At 42.6% G+C, this 22247-nt stretch overlaps 1 protein-coding gene across 34 annotated transcripts in view; it reads right to left on the reverse strand.

The window, feature by feature from the left end:
• Positions 1 to 22247, reverse strand: part of DLG1 (discs large MAGUK scaffold protein 1) — a 408238-nt gene that overhangs the window by 178274 nt on the left and 207717 nt on the right. For 33 of the 34 annotated variants that reach the window (XM_075069025.1, XM_075069021.1, XM_075069020.1 and 30 more), the window contains one exon: positions 11892 to 11945. In XM_075069025.1, coding sequence (XP_074925126.1) covers positions 11892 to 11945 — 54 coding nt within the window. Of the gene's footprint in view, positions 1 to 1748; positions 2629 to 11891; positions 11946 to 22247 lie in introns of those variants that run through there. The other variant, XM_032787513.2, reaches the window with a different exon arrangement.

A 22247-nucleotide genomic window follows, 5' to 3' on the forward strand; every position in this document is an offset into this window, starting at 1 on the left:
TCATTTAATTTGATGAGATGGACACAGGGGTCACTCTCTTTACTAACAACTGCCTGGATCTTCTGATCTCAAAACAATACTGTCCACAACTTCTCGCCTCATTTGAAGTCCAATTCTCTGATCACATTTTAATTTTTCTCTGTGTTTAAACAGTTAATTCCCACTTCATCTGACTACAGGGGCTTAAAGCCACTTAAGCATTGATTCTGATAAATTCAAGAATTAATCCTGTAGTCTGCTGTACTCTCTTTTCCTGTTAATTCCAATCCTTGAGTGAATTCAGTTATATGAAGGCATGGGTGAGGACTTCACCTTAGACTGCACTGAGTAAAGTAATGTGCGGGAGTGATATAAAGAGAAGGAAAATTCAGATTAAAAAGTAATACCAAATCTATAGACATCATAGGCAGATGGAAGGTTTGAGTTGAAGAGTAAGCCAAGAGGAAGAGTTGTGTTTGAAGATGATCCTTTTGCCTAAACGAAGCACAGTTTAACATTTAGCTGCCTGAAGTTGAGACAAAGTCACAACTTTCCAGGAGAGTCAGGATTCATTAAAAGGTATTGAAAGATTTATACGACATTGACAGCTAAGTAGTGTAGGACTGAGATCTTATTACTTGTTCCATGAACCATGCTGTTTGAGTCTGCTTCTAAAATTGTCAGTTTAATGAGCAACTACTTGTTAATGCCAGTTCCTTGTTGCAATACAAGATGTTTTCCTCTACAATATTTTTAAATAGGCTAGTCACAGTTAATGCCATTTTCAAAGAAACTATATTAAGTTCTAACTGTAATTTTACTACTTTCCTTTCAATTGTTTCATAGCTGATTCATTACACAGATTTTGCCACTTCTTTAGTCTTGTTCTATTTCTCAAATCTGGGTTCAAAGACACCCATTCTACAGAAAGAGTATCACAAAGTTTTGAAGGATTTGATCACCTCAAGATCACAAGGCCTATTTTTAGCCTTAACTTTGCTAGATTTTATGGTATTTAAAACAGTATTCTCATCTACTGTATTACTTGTTTTCTATTTTGGAGGTTTCAGAGTCTTGCTGTACAGTTTTAGATATCTTTCTTTTGTAGCCATTGTTTTCAAGACATTTGTAAAGAGACTTTTTCCTATACTCATGTTTCTGGTCAATGCTGCAGAACTCTGTTCTGGTATTACTCATAATTCAGCTACACAGACAAATACCATTCTGACATAGACAATAATGAGGTTTAAATTTTCTTTTTCCTACTTTTCTGATGTCTGCAAATATCAAGACTAAGTCTGTAGGACACTACAGATTAAATAAAAATTTTTACTGAACACGTATGACTAATATTTTGGTTATATTCTTATAGATTCCTATTAGTTTCTCTTATTGGCCATGTATGTAGATCAACTATTTAAAGTATATCTCCAGAACCTACTAAGAGCTTCTTTTTTATTTTAATTTCAAAATTGAGTGCTCACATTAACTCAGTTGGTAACTTGTCCGTTTTACTCGTTGAATATTATAAACATTTGATATTTCACTCCTTGGCTAAAAATCCATGAAGTACTTTTATTAGAATATACTACTACTGTAATGTTCATCTCACACTAGGCTTCCTCCTCCATCAGTGCTCTTCACACAACTAACCAAATTGCTCAGATATGGATATTCTCAAGGTTAGCCATTACTTTCATATCTTTGCTAATTACTGATGTGTTCAATTAAGTTTAACATTTATCAGTGGATTATTAAATTCCACATACCATTTTATCTGCACAATCTACTTCATGTATATCATGATCATTGCATTCTATTAATAATTTATCATTAGCTTCCTTCTTTGCTTTCATTTTTTGGATATCATGGATTTCCTTTTCTTCCTTGGAAAGCTCTTCCAAGAGACAATTGTTTTTAAATATTTTGGATTGTTTAGATTTTAGTTGATAGTAATGACTATAAATCATAAGTCAGGAATTGTAAAAAAATTAATAAGAGAAGCCAGCAGAAACCTATGCCTAGCAAAGTTAAGGACAATAAGGATTTTTTTAAAAATACATTAGGAACAAAAAGAATCCTGATAATACTATTCATCCATTACTTGATGGAAATGGTAGAATTATCAATAATAATGCAGAAAAGGCAGAGATAGTCATTAAATAATTCTGTTCTTCATTTGGGAAAAAATCAGATGATGCAGTCTCATCATGTGGTGATAACACACTTTCCATTCTATTAGTATCTCTGGAGGATGTTAAACAGAAGCTACTAAAGACAGACATTTTTAAAATAGCTAGTCCAGATAACTTGCACCCAAATCTTAACAAGTTTAAAAGAGCTGTCTGGGGTATTCGCCAGATCACAATTGTGGTTTTCACAATTCAAGAAGGATGTTGATAAATTGGAGAGGGTTCAGAGAAGAGCCACAAGAACCCTTAAATTATTAGAAAACATGCCTTATAGTGATAAACACAAGGAGCTCAATCTATTTTGCTTAACAAAGAGAATGTTAAGAGATGACATGATGATAGTCTATGAGTACCTACATGGGGAAATAATATTTAACAACAGGCTCTTCAGTTTAGTAGAGAAAGGTGTAACATGAGCCAATGGTTGGAAGTTGAAGCTACACAAATTCAGACTGGAAATAAGGTATACATTTTAAATGGTGAGAATAATTTGATAAATTATTCCAATGATTAGAGTCATGGTGGATTCCCAATCACAGACAATTTTTAAATCAAGATTGGATGCTTTTCTAAACAATATCAGAGGGGTAGTCGTGTTAGTCTGGATCTGTGAAAGCAGCAGAGAATCCTGTGGCACCTGATAGACTATAGTCTGTTAGTCTATACGGTGCCAGAGGATTCTTTGCTGCTTTCTAAACAATATGTTCTAGGACTTATTTTGGGGATGTTCTATGGCCTGTGTAATAAAGGAAGTCAGACTAAATGATCATAATGGTCCCTTTGGACCCAATCATCTATGAATCTAGATTTAGTTGTTGTTTTAACATTACGTGGATGACTTGAATGCTAAGTCAATCTCCACTGCTACTGAAACACTGTTTTCTTCTCTAATATTATAAAGCTTCATGGCACATTAGATTGGCTTTCAGGATACGTTAATACAAAACAGTAATTACTATCTTCAGTGCATTTCCTATATTCTTAACATCCTAAAAATCACAGCTTGAAAAACGTTAGCTAAAACTAAACCCTTCCATAATACCTATGCAAAACTGTCATCATATAAAAAAAAACACACAGCATTTGTAAACACTGCCTCAGTACAGTACCTGAGATACCAGTTTTCCCTATACTTAAAAGGCAAAGTAACTGTGGTAACTTGGCAATTTAAAACAAAATGGTGACCATAGTACTGCATCTATATATTCTTCATTTAAAATGTGAGAGACAGCGGTACTGATCATTATTTATTCTTAGTAGAAAAATGTATACATTATATTGAAATTGTTTCTATTCCATCTGAAAATGCTTTTGTTTTTACCTCTTACATTTTGCATTAAATGTTAAACTGAAAGGCTAGGATTTTCACAGGAGTTTACTGCCATAATTTCAAAGGTTTAAGGCCAGAAGAGACCATTAGATCATCCAGTTCGACCTCCTATATAGCACAGACTATCACACTCCATCCAAATACCCCTGTACTAAGCCCAACACGTTTAGACAAAAGTATTTTGGTCCTCAGGAGTCTAAACTGTGTGCCGAACCCACCATCACATAGGCCTTAGACTTTCTAACAGAAACTGGATCAAAGCATATTGAACATATGCTCTAGTTCAAACAGAAATTATTTCAAGGAAGTCCTACAGCCTGGATTCTAGCTTTATTTATTGGTTACATCTACACTGCAGACCTCTTGTGGCAGTGTGTAATATAAATGTAGCTACACACCACAGTGAAAAGTAGACTGTGTCCACACTGCAGTGTGTAGCTAATCTGGCAGGGAGAGGCAGCAAGAAAAGGCTCAGTAGAGGAGAAGTTGCCGGAACCTTTCCCCACTGCCTCCTTTTGCTACAGTCTTTCACTGCAGCAGGTAAAGGGTCCGGCAGCTCCCCATTACTGGAGTTTTTCCCTGTGGCAGGGAAAGGTTCTGACAGCTCCCACTGCTAGAGCCTTTCCCCTGTGGCGGGGATAAAAACTTCAGTAGCTCCTTGTGGTAGGGAAAGTCTCCATCAACAGGGAGCCACTGGAGTCTTTTCCCACTACCAGACTGTATTAGGAATTTAGGGTAAAAACATGATAGGGATGTTATAATTATCCAAGCACTACAAAGTCACGACATTCACAGTTAAGGTTACATTAAATACAAACATATTCAGATACATAAATACACAGTAAATGTGCCAAATAACCCAAATTTCACCCTGTAGTGACAACACAAGGGAAAAAAATGAGTTTAAAATCCAGTTTCTTTCACTCTAGATATAGAAACACTATTATGAACTAATTATAATTAGATGTTTATTGTACTGTGTTACTACTGGTCTTAATTTTGCATTACCATACTTAAACACATTTTGACTGTTGCCAGGGATAGCACTTGAAACACTAGTGCAGCTGAGCAGAGTGTTGGATGAATACTGTGTTCCCAGCAGAATGAGACTATAGAGAAAGAACGGTTTTGTTTGGTTTGTTTTTTACACCTGAAATCAATAAGCAGAAGAGGAAACAGATACTTATCTTACTGAGCTGAGAACCCTGGCTTCCACATATAACTGCGATCAGAGAATCTTATGTCTTCAGAGACAGGGCTGTTCGTGGGACATGATTCCAACATAAGGGAGCAATTGCTGATAAAGAGAGATCAAACCTTGGAGAAATGTGTTCAAATAACAAGGGCTGCTAAACTAACCAAGGAAAGGAACAAAACAATAACAGCCACCAATACAGAAAAAGTACACATACTCAAGCCAAAAGAACTTAAAAGGCAGGACAAAGACAGACCAACAGAGAATGTGTACTAGTTTCATAGTCTAGAATGTGTACTAGAAAGTGGCAAAAAATACCAGAGAGAAAAATGCCCAGACTATGGGAAATGGTGCAAGGAGGGTGGGAAACCAGTCTGTTTCATGTCCCAATGCCACAGCTACCCCTGGAAGAAAAAAAACCCAGCAGCTCATGCTGTGACACAAGAAACAAAAACTATCTTCAGTGGAGCATGGTAAATCCAAAGTCTCTCAATGTACATGCACTGGAGAAGGCAAATGTCAGTCATTCGACCTCCATATTTGCAAATATTCTATTAGATCAATGACCAATTTGGCTCCAGCTGGACTGTGAAGCAATCTGCAATTTTGTTCAAGGCAGGGCAGCGCAAGCCATAGATTTGGTTGTAGGACAAAATGAGAATATTCTCAACATGACAGACAACAGGACAGATTCTAATCCCATAAAAGGTCATATTCCAAGGAGATACATATATTTAGAGGACAAGCTGAAGTTGGAAGTGGCATTCCTAAAGTATCAAAACACAAAATTGCATTTCCCCTTGCGAAGCCATTCAAGAAGGAACTAGCAAACCTGCAAACAAGAAGCATCACTTCGCCACTGAAACTAGCACAGAGTTCATCAGCAGCTTAGCAGAGGCACAAAAACCTTCAGGTAGAAAGGAAGTACAAAACCTGAGAAACTCTATCAGCCAGAGCATGGACAAGCTCACTGACCCATTACCAACAACCAGGGTGGATTTGATTTAAATCACTAGTCAGGAAGACTCGATTTAATCATAGATTTCTACATAAAAGCGCATTCTCCTCCCTAGTCATCTAACCAAGTTTCCACTTCTTGTAAGCTTCCTTTTTGTGTTTAAGCTCACTGAAGATTTCACTGTCAAGCCAAGCTGGTCGCCTGCCATATTTGCTATTCTTTCTGCACACTGGGATGCACAGACTTAATGGAAGTGAGAAACAAGCTCAGACAAGATTGTAACTTCCTGAAATTAACTTTTAGTCACTAGAAAGCATGTTTTATTTTGCATTTAACTATACCAGTCTCTCTTATTCTTGCTCAATATTACCCAAACCTCTATTCTTTGTTAATAAACTTATTCTTGCTGTATTACAAAACCATCTCAGGGGTGTGCATTAAACTGGAGGCTGAGTCCTCAGCTAGCCAAACAGACTGGTGAATACTCTTGTCTCACTGGAGGAAGACAACTTAATTTCTGTGAACGTTTCCAGTGAGAGAGACTGAATACTCCAGAGAGACGTCCCTGGTGAACTCAGGAATGAGGGTTCACTGACTGTTACCTGCAAGACAGGGTTTGGACTAACAGAGTCCAAAGAATTGGTTGGCAAGCCAAAGAGGCTGGTGTGTGAGCGAGCCGACACACGGCTTATTAGCAGCAAAACACTCACTTGCTGAGGCAGGGGCTCACAATTCAGGGTACCCCAAAAAAGACATCACAGTACCAAGTCAAATGTGCCACAGAATTATATTACATCAGCACTACTACCTTTATCAACTAAACTTGTAATCTCATCAAAAACATTCAGGTAGTTTGATAGAATCTATTTTTCATAAAACCATAAAACTGATTGGTATTAGTTTTCGTACCCTTGTGATTCTGCATTAATTGATTCCTATATTAGCTGTTCCATTATTCTGTCAAAGATCCTAGTCAGACTGATAGGTCTATGATTGCCTGGGTCGTTCTGTTCACCGTTTTAAAATATTGCCACAACACTAGCTTTTGTCCAGTCATCGGTGTTCCAAGAGTTATTGAAAATCAACATTTTACAGTCCAGAAGGCTCCTTTGTCAGCAGGCAATGATGTGGGCTTCGCTGAGGCAGTACAGGCACTGTTGGTACTCACTGCTCTCGGAGAAGGAGCGCAGGCATGAAGCACAGTTTTTGAAGCCGATTTGCTGGGGCATAATCCCCAGGAAAGGAGGTCTTCCTAACGGAGGAGGAAGTCTGAAAGCAAACCTAACTAACTAAAACACTACAAGAACAAGAAAAATGACTATCTACAACTATATACAACAAGAAGGAAGAACAGACTATCAACTCTCTTAGCTAGGCTAAGAACATGGAGAAACAGAGGTTCCAATTCTGGCCATGCGACAGTAAGAGGGAACTGGAGATGCATCAACCTGCACAGCCTCATATAACCTCGGCTGTAGACATGAGGACAATACACAACTGCTACAGAATTGTTCTGGATGCAGCGCGTGGCACACATGGACACCCCATACCTGGAATCCATAGAGGGACCATCACCTAAAGAAGGACTTTTGGATACTGTTGTCAGATGCTATCGGTGTGGTGCTCTGCTCTGTTCAATGTTGACATTAATCGGCTGCGTGCGTGTGTTCCTTCTGTGTGCTGTCCCAGCTCTGCGCAGATAGCTGACACAGCAGATCCCGATAGAACCCCCAATGACCACAGACTCTAGTAAGGTACTAAGGCACATTGGCCCAGTTTACTGTCAAAGAGAAACACAGTCTCCAGTTCCCTGGCAAATGAAGTCCAAGGTGCTGCTAAGGTGCAGCTAACCAGTACTTATGTGCTCCCTGGCAACGGACTCAGCTCAGTCAGTGGCAGGACTTTCCACTGCCCCCTAGGCTCAACAAAGACACTGCCCCAGAGATGCATTCTTATACACAGGTACAAACAAGTTACACATCACTCCTGACATATTGAGGTGCAACCCCTCTACGTAGTAAGGTGACACTTCTCACCTTGTACTTGATGGTTGGAACAAAACAACTCTATCCATCATATTACCCTTTTGGCCCTGTCATTGGGATGGGTCAGCTTGTTCCTTGTTATCTGTGTGGAGTGTAGAAGTATGCGAATGTTCTGATATCTGGTATCCGGTACCTTTTAGGTATGTCTCTTTTTGCAGCATCAGCCCTTTCCTTGCCAGCCTCTGTGAGCAGGGCCTGCCTCTGGCTCACAGCTTAACTTTGCTTTATGTTAGCAAAGTTCTGACCACTACTTTAGTTCAGGTCTTAGGCCTCATACCAGGCCTCTGATACCAAGGTTTATATCTCAGGGCCTCCTCTTACTACAGATACAAGTTATCTGGACCCCTGATTTAAAAATGTCTAACTTTAGAAGCTGCTTTTTAACATCCTCCTGAGTTAATACTGGAAGGTAAAGTGTTTCATCATCAGACATGACACTATCATCTTTTTTCCCCAAAATACTGAACAGAAATATTTATTGAACATTTCTGCTATTTGCTTTACATCTATCTACATAGAGATATTTAAATTTATAACTGCCTTCACATTTCATCTAAGTCAGGTTGTTGTTTATAACCAGTGACATCTCCTTTCTTCATTGTGGCTTTTTGGGCACCGAGTAACTGGTGTCTTGAGCCTAATACCTTGTATTAGGCCAGGGGTCGGCAATCTTTCAGAAGTGCTGTGCCGAGTCTTCATTTATTCACTGAGATTTAAGATTTCGTGTGCCGGTAATACATTTTAACATTTTAGAAGGTCATTGTCTATGTCTATAATATATAATTAAACTGTTGTTGTATGTAACTTAAATAGGGTTTTTAAAATTAAATTAAAATGCAGAGCCCCCCGGACCGGTGGCCAGGACCTGGGCAGTGTAAGTGCTACTGAAAATCAGCTCGCGTGCCGCCTTTGGCACACGTGCCATAGGTTGCCTACCCCTGTATTAGGCTAAAGCATCTTTCAGAAAGACATCAAAATTTGACTGGAAAACCAGGACATACAGAATTACGTTATCCAACTCACCATGTTCTGGAAGGACATGAGGCACTGCTTGGCCAACCATAACTCTGCATTAACGAAGTTTTGGGCACTCAATTTTCTTGTTTTGTTTTTTTTTAAAATAATTTCTCAGCTTCCCCATATTTCACAGTACAGCCTTCCTCCTCCACTGCTCCTGATTGCTTGGCAACGTTTATCTCAGCCACAAAATGCAATGGCTGCGTGCTGGTTCCTTCACTGCCTCTGCATCACCTTGTCTTCTCTCTGCTTGCCCAGCACAGTCAGGCTCTCCCTCCTCAGCCCTCTTCCCTGGATAGGCAGTCATAAGCATGGGGCCCAGAAGCTGAGAAGACAGGGAGAGGACGACAGGACTAACATGAAGTCAGTGGGGGCATTTTTGAAGGGAGGACGTGAGAAGAAGGATGATGCAGAGTTCAAGATCACGGACTTCGGAAACCAGGGTCCAGTCCTTGCTCCAGATTTCTTTTTGTATGACCCTGGGCAAGTTCTTTAGTCTCTGTGTCTCAGATTTCTATCTGTAAGATGGAGATAACAGCACAAAGCTACCTCCATCCTACACGGGGGTGCTGTGAGTACAAATCCATTAAAACTGCAAGGTGCTCAGAAGCAACAGTGATAGGGGTCAGACACCTTTCATTGATTGAGGGATGTGGGGGTTTGGGGAGGACAGAACTGAAGCCTTCCACTCCCACTCACTGTACAGCATTGACCCCTCCTTTCTACCCTGCTCTTTCCTGCACTCTTCAAATTACACTCACTCTCTCTCTCACACACACACACACACACACACACAATTTCTCCTCACTGCTTTGACCTCCATCTCTCTCCAATTACTCATACTCCCCTACTACTGCTCCAACTCCTTCAACAGTCCGTCCACCATGCTCACTGCTCCAAGTTCATCCACCCCCAGTTCCACCCTCTTCCTTGTCATTTCGTGCCCCTGGTAAACTTGTGGAGATAGGAAGATGGAGGGGCTCTGAGGAATGCATATACCAGCAGAAAGCAGCAGGAGGGTGGTGATGAAGAATCCATACCCTTGAGTCATTCACTTACTGACAGGCTGCCTGAAAATTCTGACTATTAAAAGAGCCTTAGTCTTGCTGCACATCTGCATTTTAATCTGTTTGGGAAAAGTGACTTGTAGGTTCAAACTCTCAGTTTAATAACTTAATTTAACAACTAACAATTTAACTTAGCCATACTCTAGCTAAGATAAATGCTGAGAGAATGAGATAAGTTGGTGGATGATTTGAACCATGGTTTAAGCCCCAAGTGTGCGCAAAAAAATAAATATTTTAAGAACCAGTTGATTTTTGTAATATGTTTTTTTGGGAGGTGGTACCTCAGAAAGCCCTTGCTAAATGACTCCACTGCACTACCAACAGTACCTTGCACAGCCATAAACCATGGCAAATGTCCAGATGATGCAAGTAACCACACGGAGTTTGGAGCACTTAGAATAACTGATCTTTAAACAGAAAAAAATGCTCAACCTTAACTGTAACAGAGCTAATGCTCTGCTATAATAATTCAGAAAATTATTGCATCCATATGGCCAATTCCATTTTGAATCTCATTAAGTTCTTGGCCTCAATAATTTGTGGCAATGTGTTCCACAATCTATGCGCTGTGTGAAAACATATTTCCTGTGCAGTAATCAGTTTTAAATTTGCTACCATTCAATATCTCCATGTTCCTGTGTTATGATGTAAGGAGAACATAAGTTCCAGATCTGCCTTCTGTAGACTGTTCACTATTTTGTATACTTTTATCTCGTCCTCTCTTATTCATCTCCTTTTTTTACCAGGCCAGTTAACACTGAACCCTCTCTAGTTCTGCTATATCCGTTTAAAACGGAGGGCCCAGTACTGCATGCAGTATTACAGATGAGGCCACATTACTGATTTACGTAAAGTCATTAAAATATTCTCCATGTTATACACCATCCTGTTTCCTGTGCATCCTAAGATCTTGTTAGTTTTCTGGACTGCTATTGCATGGTGAACAGAGGTCTTCACTGAGAAGTCTAAAATGATACCCTGGTTCATTGAGGAGATACAACTCATTTGGAACCTTGTAAGTTGTAGGGAGTAGTTCAAAATTTTCTCCTCAATGTTCATTACTTGGCATTTATTTACACTGAGTTTTATTTGCCATTGTATTGTGCATTCAGCAAGCTTGGTCAAGTATCTGAAGTTCTTCGCAGTGTTCTCTAGTCTTGACTAACAAACAACGTTGTGTCATTAGCAAATTTTGCTACATCATTACTAAATGTCCTTTCCACATTATCAATGAATATATTAAAGAATACTGAGACTTGACACACAACCTTGTGGCACCCCCATTGTCAACCATTTGTCATGAAGCAAACTGACCCAGCCAATTTTTGATCCATGACATTACTTTTGCTCTCACCCCATGACTTCTTAGTTTCTTTAGTAGCCTCTTATAAGGTAGCTTTCCAAAGGCCTTTCAACAGTTTAAGTCAATTATGTCTACCAGTCAGACTTTTTATATTGAGCCCCCCTTCTTTGTGTCTATAGTCATTTATGCCCCCTCTCCCCAAGTACATATACCACCACCCAACTCTGAAGCCCGGGCAAGGGTGGGGGGGAAGAATCCCAAGCCCAGGTGACGGGACTCCGGCTGTCAGCCCCAGGGCAGTGGGTTCCAGCTGTTCCCTTTATCCCTACCTCCCTGATATGCACGTTCCTTCTGCATGAGCCCCAGCCACACAGAGCTCAGGCCTCCCTTGACACATTCCTGTGCCTCTCTTGGGAGGCCCATCCCATAATTTGGGAGATCCACCCCATAATTTGAGAACTGCCGCTCTAAGGGAATCATGTGACATAGCGGTGGTATAGTGGTGAAGAGGTCTATTTATTTCACCTTATGAAAGAGTATGACACAAACAGAAATTCTCAGGCTGTAAATGTTATTTGAGACATATGGCCAGTATTCTATTATCTTTGAACAACTAGCATAAATTTGAGGAACATTAGCTGTACTCTGTAACATATGAGATTCTGTGGGCTACAAGGCAAACACTACCATAGAGTAGGTCATGATACATGCTTTTTCTTTTTAGTGATAGGAAAAAAAGTAAACACTTGTATATTAATATTTTGTTCTAAACACATAATATAGTTGAAAGCAAATATAAGCTTACGTATGCTGGAGTCTCCAAAGCATCTGTATTCACCAGTACAGGAGAAGGATTTGCCTTTAAAGGAAAAATTTAAAAAAATGTAAAAATGTGAGTCAGAGGAAACATTACTAAAAGATTTTAGTAGAGATGAACACAGCAGGGAAATGCACTCTATAGGGGTGTGATTTCTAAAGTACACTATCGTGTTACACAATTGTTCCATGTAAACCCTGCTGGCATGCTTTAACATGGTGCTGTTTGAAACAGTACTGTGTTAAAGTGCACTAGGAACCTTCAGTGCACACCAATAGGGTAAATAAACTAGGACCAATTAATGAGCAACACAGTCTGCTCCTCTGACAACCCTAGTTTATTAATGTAAAGTAATAAAAAGGACAGATTAAAATTTGAACATTTAAAAATCTATTGTCCACTTAATCTACATGAGAATAGCATACATAAAGTTACTTTACATTAATAAACTAGAGTTGTCAGATGAGTTTTAATTTACATTGGAAAGAAAGAACAAATTAGCCTTAAAGTTTAACCAAGTGTTCTTACATTTTACACAGTACCTGCAACTTTGTTATTATTAAGACTAGACATTCTGTAGTATCAGTTAAAATAATTAGAACTTTTCCCAGTAGATGAGATTTCTACAGCACTATAAGCTAATATGGAGATGATTAAACATTTTCCATCACTAAGAAAGTGAAGAAACGCCAATTAAATTGCAGCAAAATGTGTAGAGGGTTTTTATAAAAGCTGAAGTTGTTTCTGCCAATTTTAATTCTATTTTTCTTATATAACAGACTCATGGTTAAGATTTCCTTCTTAAGTTCCCTTTGGAATAGGGATGTTAAATTTGTTTCTAATTAGAGAAGGAAGGGGCTATGTTATAGTTATATACTATACTAAGAGAGTTAGAGCTATATGTTATCCTTGTATAGAGATCGTAAGAACATAAAAACGGCCATACTGGGTCAGAAAAAAGCTCCATCTAGCCCATCATCCTGTCTTCTGACAGCGGCCAATACCAGGTGCCCCAGAGGGAATTAACAGAACAGGTAATCATCAAGTGATCCATCCCCTGTCGCCCATTCACAGCTTCTGGTAAACAGAGGCTCAGGACACCACCCCTGCCCATCCTGGCTAATAGCCACTGATGTACCTATCCTCCATGAACTTATCTAATTCTTTTTAGAACCCTGTTATAGTCTTGGCCTTCACAACTGTGATTAATGTGTATAAGCCTTGTCAAGCAGTGTCAGGCTAAGTACAGTTAGGCCTCAAACTTCCGGAAGTTGTAAGAATCAAGTACAGTAGAATCCTGCAAGCATAAGCATAATCTATCTAGGAAGCTCTATAGACTAAAAAGGAAACTCTGTAAAGGTAGATACACATCTGTGGTTACTATGTTCTGCAACCAAATACCTCTTTAAGCTGACTCGAGCATTTCTGAGTCTAGCAAATTTACAAAAATTAGCCGCATAGAGAAGAGATGAGATGAGATGAGCACAGGTGCACAGTACATAAGTTCAAAACAACCGCAAATGCTACCCTAGAATATTTGGCCACCTTGATTTGTCGACCTGTTTTGAAACACGGCCAGCAAATACAGTATACATAAGATGCAGAGGCACAGGGGTGGGTGGGTGAGTGTGTTGCCCTAAAAGAAGTCATTCTTTGTCAGGCTCACATACACCCCCTGAACCAAAGGGACTTGCACTTCACTCTCTGTGCCTGGTCAATGCAGGAAATGGCCAACTAAAGGTAGCATCTTTGGAAGAATGCAGGGTAAGATTTTGAACGAAAAGGTCTGGTTATGCTTGAGCTGATTAATCTTAAGTCTACATTGATGCTACAGTTTAAGTATATTACGCTGTGCCTGTCTTCAGTATAAGACACCATCAAGTTTATCACAAAAGTCAATAAAAGTTTGTAAGTTGCTAGATAAGGTTATAGGTAGGTTAAGGTTAATAAAATATAGTTAATCGATGTATTAGTACTGTATGTAGAATTGTATTTGTTGGGAGTGGTTACAATACATGTGAAGTTGCTAGGCAATCAAAAATAGTAGCGTTGCATGTTCTTGTGACTATTTTCAATATTATTTGTCTTTTATACGTGGACTTATAGGAATAGGTAGTAAATGCATAATATTACTTGTACTTGTGCTTGCCTCCAGTATAACTTGCCATTTGTATTAATCCTCACTCAGTGCTGGTCTTTAATTCTGTTTTGCTTATTCTGTCTGTGTTGCCTTTATAGTCGTAAGTCATTACAAGCCTTTCTTGAGGAATAACTAGCTATTTAGTTTCTCTTTTGCGGACACTACTCAACCTCATTACATCTGTGTTGGGTGGTGGGAAGTAGTGATCACCCACAGCCCCACTAGGGCCCTAACATGAGCCCCCCTAGGGCTCTAAAGTGTGCCTCCTCCTTCCATTATCTCCACAACAACATCCTCTGAAAAGTAGTTCCACAGATTGACCGTGTGCATTATGTGAAAAAAAATACTTCCTTTTGTTTGTTTTAAACCTGATGCCTATTAATTTCATATGGTGACTCCTAGCTCTTGTGTTATGAGAGGGAGTAAATAACACTTCCTTATTTACTTTCTCCACACCAGTCATGATTGTATAGATCTCTATCATTTCCCCCATTAGTCATCTCTTTTCCAAGCTGAAAAGTCCCAGTCTTATTAATCTTTCCTCATACGGTAGCCGTTCCCTACCCCTAATCATTTTTGTTGCCCTTTTCTGAACCTTTTCCAATTCCAATATATCTTTTTTGAGACGAGGCGACCACTTCTGCACTGAGTATTAGAGATGTGGACATCCCACAAATTTAGAGAGAGGCAATTAATGATTTCCAACATTCTGTTTGCTTTTTTGACTACCACTGCACATTGAGTGGATGTTTTCAGAGAACTGAGGTTAGATGTTGATAGATATTTGGTGTGTGTGTGTTCCCTCTGTGTGCCACCCCAGCCCTGTGCAGACAGCTGGCACGGCAGACCTCGAGCGAACCACCCAATGACCACAAGATCCATTAAGGGACGAAGGCACTCAGCCATGTTTATTTTTGACAAATCATGATATTAGTATCTCACAGACTCTACCAGACCACTAATACATGTATGCCTGTAGCAATGGACCAGCTCAGTGAATGGCAGGACTTTCTGTTCCTCGCTAAGACCAGACAAAGATATTCCCTCTGAGATACATCCTTATACCCTGATACATATAAGTCAGTAATGTCCCTTTGACATAGTTACTATCCCTTGACATCACTAGTTATTACCCATTATCATGCTGGTTTGATTAAAGTATTCTGATCTTATCCTCCAGAAGGGGTCAGTGTGCGCCTGTCATACTTGGGGAATGCCCCATACCATCCTTGGGGGTAGGATGGATAGCTCAGTGGTTTGAGCACTAGCCTGCTAAACCCAGGGTCGTGAGTTCAGTCTTTGAGGGGGCCACTTAGGGATCTGGGGCAAAATCAGTATTTGGTCCTGCTAGTGAAGTCAGGGGGCTGGACTCAATGACCTTTCGGGGTCTCTTCCAGTTCTATGAGATAGGTATATCTCCATATATTATAATATTTATTATCCTTGATATGGGGATACTCTGGTACCACTTCACATCAGGATGTGTCTGCATGAACACTCTGTGACCAGCACCTCCCAGGAATGCGTATGTCTGCAATATCAGTCCTGTTCTTGCCAAACTCTGTAAGCAGGTCCTGCCTCACACCAGGACTCTGGTCTCATGCTCTCCTCCTACTATAAGAACTATCCACAATGACTCCAAGATAGAATCATAGAACTGGAAGGGACCTCAAGAGGTCATCTAGTCCAGTCCCTTGCACTCAAGACAGGACTAAGTATTATCTAGACCAGCATTTCCGAAACTTTTGTGGCCACGGAACACTTTTTAGCCTATTACGGAACACTTACAATATTATTTTGTAGTCATTTGGTTTTCAAGTAAAAAATTGTGTTATTTATGCTCAAATATGTTTTATTTTATAAAACAAAGCAAAAACACAAATTTAAAATAACTTGAATTAACAATTTCTAACTGGAAAGCACGTAAAAGTGGTACTAAAATCAAGTGAAAGAGACTTTCATGGAACACCTATTCACATCGTGCGCAACAGCAGTGTTCCAAGGAACATAGTTTGGGAAACACTGATCTAGACCATCCCTGACAGGTGTTTGTCCAACCTACTCTTAAAAATCCCCAATGATGGAGATTCCACAACCTTCTTAGGCAATTTATTCCAGTGCTTAACCACTCTGACAGTTAGGAAGTTTTTCCTAATGTCCAACCTACACTGCCCTTGCTGCAATTTAACCCCCCTGCTTCTTGTCTGATCCTCAGAGGTTTAAAAACAAACAATTTTTCTCCCTCCTCCTTGTAACAATCTTTTATGTACTTGAACCCCCCTCCCCCCCCCGGGTAGGTCTACACTACCCTCCGGATAGCGATTGATCTATCGGGGATCGATCTATCATGTGTAGTGTAGACGCGATAAATCGATCCCCAATTGCTCTCCCGTTGACTGCTGAACTCCAGCTTGGCGAGAAGTGGAAGCAAAGTCGACAGGGGAGCCGCAGTGCACCGTGAAGATGCGAAATAAGAAATTTTAATTTGATCTAAGATGCATTGACTTCAGCTATGCTATTCTCGTAGCTGAAGTTGTGTATCTTAGATCGATTCCTCCCCTCCCCCCCAGTGTAGACCAGGCCTTAGTCTTCTCTTTTCCAGACTAAACAAACCAATCTTTTTTCAATCTTCCCTCCAATCCCTCCCCCTCCAATCCCTCCCCTCCTTCCCTTTCAATCTTCAACCTTCGCTCTTCTCTAGACTCTCCAATTTGTCCACACCCTTCCTGAAATGTGGCACCCAGAACTAGACACAATGTTTCAGTTGAGGCCTAATCAATGCAGAGTAGAGTGGAATAAAGAGTTACTCACCTACTCGTAACTGCTGTTCTTTGAGAAGTGTTGTTCATATCCATTCCAATTAGACGTGTGCGTGCCGCATGCAGTCGGCAGAAAGTTCTTCTCCTAGCAGCACTTGCCGGCTCAGCTGTGAAGACCACTAGAGAGGCACCTCTATGGCACTCCATATATGACCCTGCTGACCTGGCGCCTCCTCAGTTCCTTCTTGTCGGATACTCTGACAGCAGGGAAGTCAGGTGGGTTTGGAATGGATATAAGCAACACATCTCAAACAACAACAGTTACGAGAAGGTAACTGTTTTTCCTTTGTGACAAAGTTCCTCCTCTACCTTGGTGGGTCCTGTGCTTATTGGCAGATTTGCTCATCTCAGTGATCTTCCCCACAGTCTGGGTCAACTCCTCCTGTGTCTGATCAGGAGTTGGGAGGTTTGGGGGGAACCCGGGCCCGCCCTCTACTCCGGGTTCCAGCCCAGGGCCCTGTGGATTGCAGCTGTCTATAGTACCTCCTGTAACAGCTGCATGACAGCTACAACTCCCTGGGCTACTTCCCCATGGCCTCCTCCAAACACCTTCTTTATCCTCACCACAGGATCTTCCTCCTGATGTCTGATAATGCTTGTCTCCTAAATCCTCCAGCAGTACACTCTCTCACTCTCAGCTCCTTGCCTTCTTGCTCCCAGCTCCTCACTCGCACTCCTTCTCCTCTGGCTCCTCCCTGCCTGACTGGGGTGAGCTTTTTTTTAAACCCAGGTGCCCTGATTAGCCTGCCCTGATTGGCTGCAGGTGTTCTAATTAAAGTAGCTATCTCCACTGCCTTCTAGAAAGGTCTTAATTGGCTCCAGGTGCCTTGATTAACCTGGAGCAACTGCCATTTGGTTACCATGGTCCTAGGGATTTGTTTAGCCTGGGGCTAACACACCTGTTTCTCAGTACTTTACTGTAGCCATCTGGCCTTGCCCCATCACACCTTCTACAAGTAATTGCTCATATTGATTCCAATTAGGTGACTCCCAAGCCTTACCTAGGAGGTGGGGTCGGAGTTATGGAATCGCAGATTGGAGCACCACTCTGCGGAAGGCTGCATCATCTCTGGCATGCTGGACAATGGAGTAATGAGAGGTGAACATATGTTCCGAGGAACAAGTTGCTGCCCTGCAAATTTCTTGGATCGGGACCTGGGCCAGGAATGCTACTGGTGAGGCCTGTGCCCTTGTGGAGTGTGCCGTAAGTGGTATCTTGGCCAGCTCATAGCACATGCAGATACAGGACGTGATCCAGGAAGATATTCCTTGAGATGGGACCTGTAGTCTTTCATCTGGTCCACTACTGTAACAAACAGCTGATTCGATTTCCTGAACAGCTTGGTGCATTTGATATAGAAAGTCAACGCTCACTCAACATCCAAGGAGTGTGGCCTCTGCTCATGGCTACTGGTATGCAGCTTTGGATAAAAAACGGGCAGGAACAGGTCTTGGCTGGTATGGAAATGAGACACCACTTTAGGCAGAAAGGGCAAGTGAGGTCTCAGCTGCACCTTGTCTTTATGGAAAACTGTGTAAGGTGGATCTGAGGTAAGAGCCTTCAACTCAGACACTCTTTTTGCTGATGTAATGCCCACTAAGAAGGCTACCTTCCATGACAGGTAGAAGATGGAGCAAGTCGCCAATGGTTCGAATGAAGTCCCATGCAGGAACATCTGAGGATGTAGCTGGTCCAGGCCCTTGAGAAACCGGCTAACCATGGGGTTGGCAAAAACAAAGCACCCCGAGACTCTGGGGTGAAAAACTGAGATAGCTGCTAGGTGTAGCTTTATGGATGACACTGCCAGACCTTGCTGTTTCAGGTGCAGAAGGTACTCCAGAATAAGAGGTAACCTCATCTGAAGTGGGGGTGTATGATGCTGGTCACATCATGGCCCTCATGGAGAGCTTTCTGCTGCTGAGTAAGACCTCCCTCACCTGCTCCGAGCACAGCAGTTCAATGGGGTTCGGCCATTAGGCTTCCAGGCCATGAGGTGGAGGGACTGGAGGTCTGGGTGACGAAGACGACCATGGTCCCAAGTGATCAAGTTAGGGAGAAACAGCAATATGATTGGCATATTGATTGACAGATTCAGGAACATGATGTACCAATGTTGCCGAGGCCACGCTGGTACCACCATAATTATCTCCGCCCTCTCCCTGCAAACCCCAAGTAGGGCCTTGTGCATGAGAGGGATCGGCACAGCCAGCCTCCCCAGGGTAGCAAGAATGCATCCATGACTGACCCCGGGCTGCTTCTTTGGAAGGAGCAAAACACTGGGCACTTCTTGTTGTTCCAGGTGGCGAACAGGTTGACCTGGGGAAAACCCCACTTCTGGAAGATGGAGTGAATGACATCCGGCCAAATGGACCACTCACGGTTGTGGAAGGACCTGCTGAGGCAGTCCACCAGTATATTCTGGACTCCTGGCAGATATGATGCTTCCAGGTGAATGGAGTGTGCTATAAAATATTCCCAGAGTCTGAGAGCCTCCTAAAAGCAGGGCGAGGAACAGGTTCCACCCTGCTTGTTGATGTAAAACATTGCAGTGGTATTGTTCGTCACGACTGTCACATACTGGCCTTGCAGTTGAGTCTGAAAGGCCTGGCATGCGAGACATATAGTTCTCACCTCCTTGATACTGATATGGAGAGAGAGTTTGTCCTGTGACCAGAGGCCCTGCATTTGGAGATCTCCCAAACGTGAGCCCCAACCTAGAGCTGACGCAGCCGTAACTAGAGACAAGGAAAACTGAGGACTATTGAAGGGGAGTCCTTTGCAGACTATTTGAGCATTGAGCCACCACTGGAGCGATTCTAGCACCTGTTGTGGCATCGTGACCACTAGGTTCAAGCTGTCACACTCCAGGCAGTACGTCGAAGCAAGCCACGACTGCAGAGGCCTGAGCCTCAGCCTAGCATGCCAGACCATGTATGTGCAGGCTGCCATGTGACCGACTAGACACGGACAACTTCACACCATAGTGGTCAGGTACTTCCTCAAGCCTCCAATGATGCTTGTCAGGACTCCGGCAGACTTGCTCTTGCCTGAACTGAGTCCAACACTGCCCCGATAAACACTATCCTCTGGACCGGTGACAACATTGCCTTGTTCACATTGAGGAGGAGACCCAGTCTTGAAAATGGATGTGACCAAAAGGACCTGCAACTCCACCTGCTCTCTGGTGCAACCCTTGAGCAGCCAGTCGTCGAGGTAAGGGTATACCTACACCTTCCTCTCTTGGAGGAAGGTTGCTACCACCGACATGCACTTGGTGAAAACTGGTGGGGCTGTCAACAGGCTGAAGGGGAGGACTATGAACTGATAATGTTTTTGGTTGATCACAAACCACAAAAAGCATTTGTGTGCCGGCCAAATAGCTATGTGGATCTATGCATCTTTCAAATTGAGGGCGGCGAACCAGTCTCTCCGATCCAGAGAAGGGATAATTATACTGAGGGAGACCATGTGGAACTTCAACTTCACCATGAACTTGTTGAGTCCTCTCAGGTCTAGAATGGGTCTGAAACCCCACTTGGCTTTGAGAATTAGAAAATAGTGGGAATAGAATCCCCTGTGCCTCTCTACTGCTCAACTCCCCTCTACTGCTCCTATGGCAAGAAGTGCCTGCATCTCCTGGATATGGAGTTGTTCAGGAGAAGGGTCCCTGAAGAGGGATGGGGAAGGGGGTTGGAGGGAGGGTAGAAGCAGAATTGGAGAGAATATCCCACTTCTACCATGCAAAGAACCCAGTGGTCTGGTGTTATTTGGGATCAGACACGGTAGAAGTGGAATAGATGGTTCAAAAAACATGGGGAAGGATCTGGCGTTGAGACTGGTGCTATGTCCTCAGGCGTACCTTCAAAATGTCTGTTTTGAGCCCAATGAAGACTTAGTCGGACCTTGTTGCTATCTGGAGGGGGGGTGGGATGGGAGGGTTTGCACTTGCCATACCTACCCCTGTGCCTGTAGAAATCCTGCCTCAGCTGAGGAGAATAAGACCGCTGTTGCGGCAGCTGGGGCTTAAAGAGCTTTCATTGGGTTGCCAGGATATGCATACCCAAAGATTTCATTGTTGTCCTGGAGTCTTTGAGTCTTTAGCAAACAGACCCATCCCGTCAAAGGGTAGGTCCTGCATAATTCGTTGAATCTCGGATAAGAGCCGCAAAGGCCTGCAGCTATGAACTATGCCTCAACTATTCCTGAGGACAAGCTGCGTGCTGCTGAGTCCGCAGCATCCAGTGAGGCCTGTAAAGAGGTCCATGCTATTGCCTTGCCCTCCTCAACAATTGCCCCAAATTCCTCCCTGGACTCTGCTTCTACCAGCTCCCTAAACTTCAGCATTGAGTTCTAGGAGTTAAAACTGTACCTGCTCAGGATTGCCTGCTGGTTGGCAATCATGAATTGCAAGCCCCCGTGGAGCATACTTTGCATCTGAATAAATCCAGGCACTTAGCATCCTTAGATTTAGGTGCTGGGGCTTGCTGTCCCTGCCTCTACTATTCATTTACCACCAACACTACGCATGAGCAAGGCTGTGGGTGAGTAAACAGGTAGTCAAATCCATAGGAGGGCACAAAGTACTTCCTCTGCACAGCCTTAGAGTTGGGAAGTATGGAGGCCAGGGTCTGTCAAATGGTCTTTGCATTGACTTGAATAGTTTTGATGAGTGGTAGAGTGACCCTGGAAGGTCCTTCTGGTGCCAGGACGTCCACCATAGGGTCCTCCAACACTACCACCTCTTCTGCCTTCATGTTCATATTGCGTGTCACCCTGCACAGGAGTTCCTTGTGGGCATGCCTATATATAGGGGGCAATACCGAGACAGAGGTGTCCGCCACTGCCTCATCAGGGCAGGATGAGGAGGATGGTAGCGGGAGAACTGGGTCATCTGGAACCTTCTGCCCTGCCTCAAGCTCCACACCTGCTGCTGCAGGGATTGCCTCAGGAACAGGAGTGGGCTCCGGAGGAGGTGCTGTGACTGCCGACTCCTCTGAACCCCTAAGGGTGGGGTGACTGGCCGCTGCCTCCAGCACCCTAGGCTCAGACACCACTGAGTGTGAAACCTTGGACTGGACACCCTAGGCCTGGTGGTACTGCCCAAGGGGCCCCAAAAGGCCACTGCTGGACTGTATGGGCTGGATGATTGGACTATAAGGTGGATAGAAAGCTGGCTAGATCGTCGGGCTCAACAGGTAGTGATCAACGGCTCCATGTCTAGTTGGTGGCCGGTTTCAAATGACCAAGGGTCAGTCCTGGGGCTGGTTTAGTTCAGTATCTTCATTAATGATCTGAAGGATGGCGTGGACAGCACTCTCAGCAAGTTTGCAGATGACACTGAACTGGGGAGTGGTAAGATATGCTGGGAGGGTAGGGATGGATCA

The sequence above is a fragment of the Chelonoidis abingdonii genome, chromosome 8 (assembly GCF_003597395.2).
Source record: "Chelonoidis abingdonii isolate Lonesome George chromosome 8, CheloAbing_2.0, whole genome shotgun sequence".
NCBI classification, from domain to species: domain Eukaryota; kingdom Metazoa; phylum Chordata; order Testudines; family Testudinidae; genus Chelonoidis; species Chelonoidis abingdonii.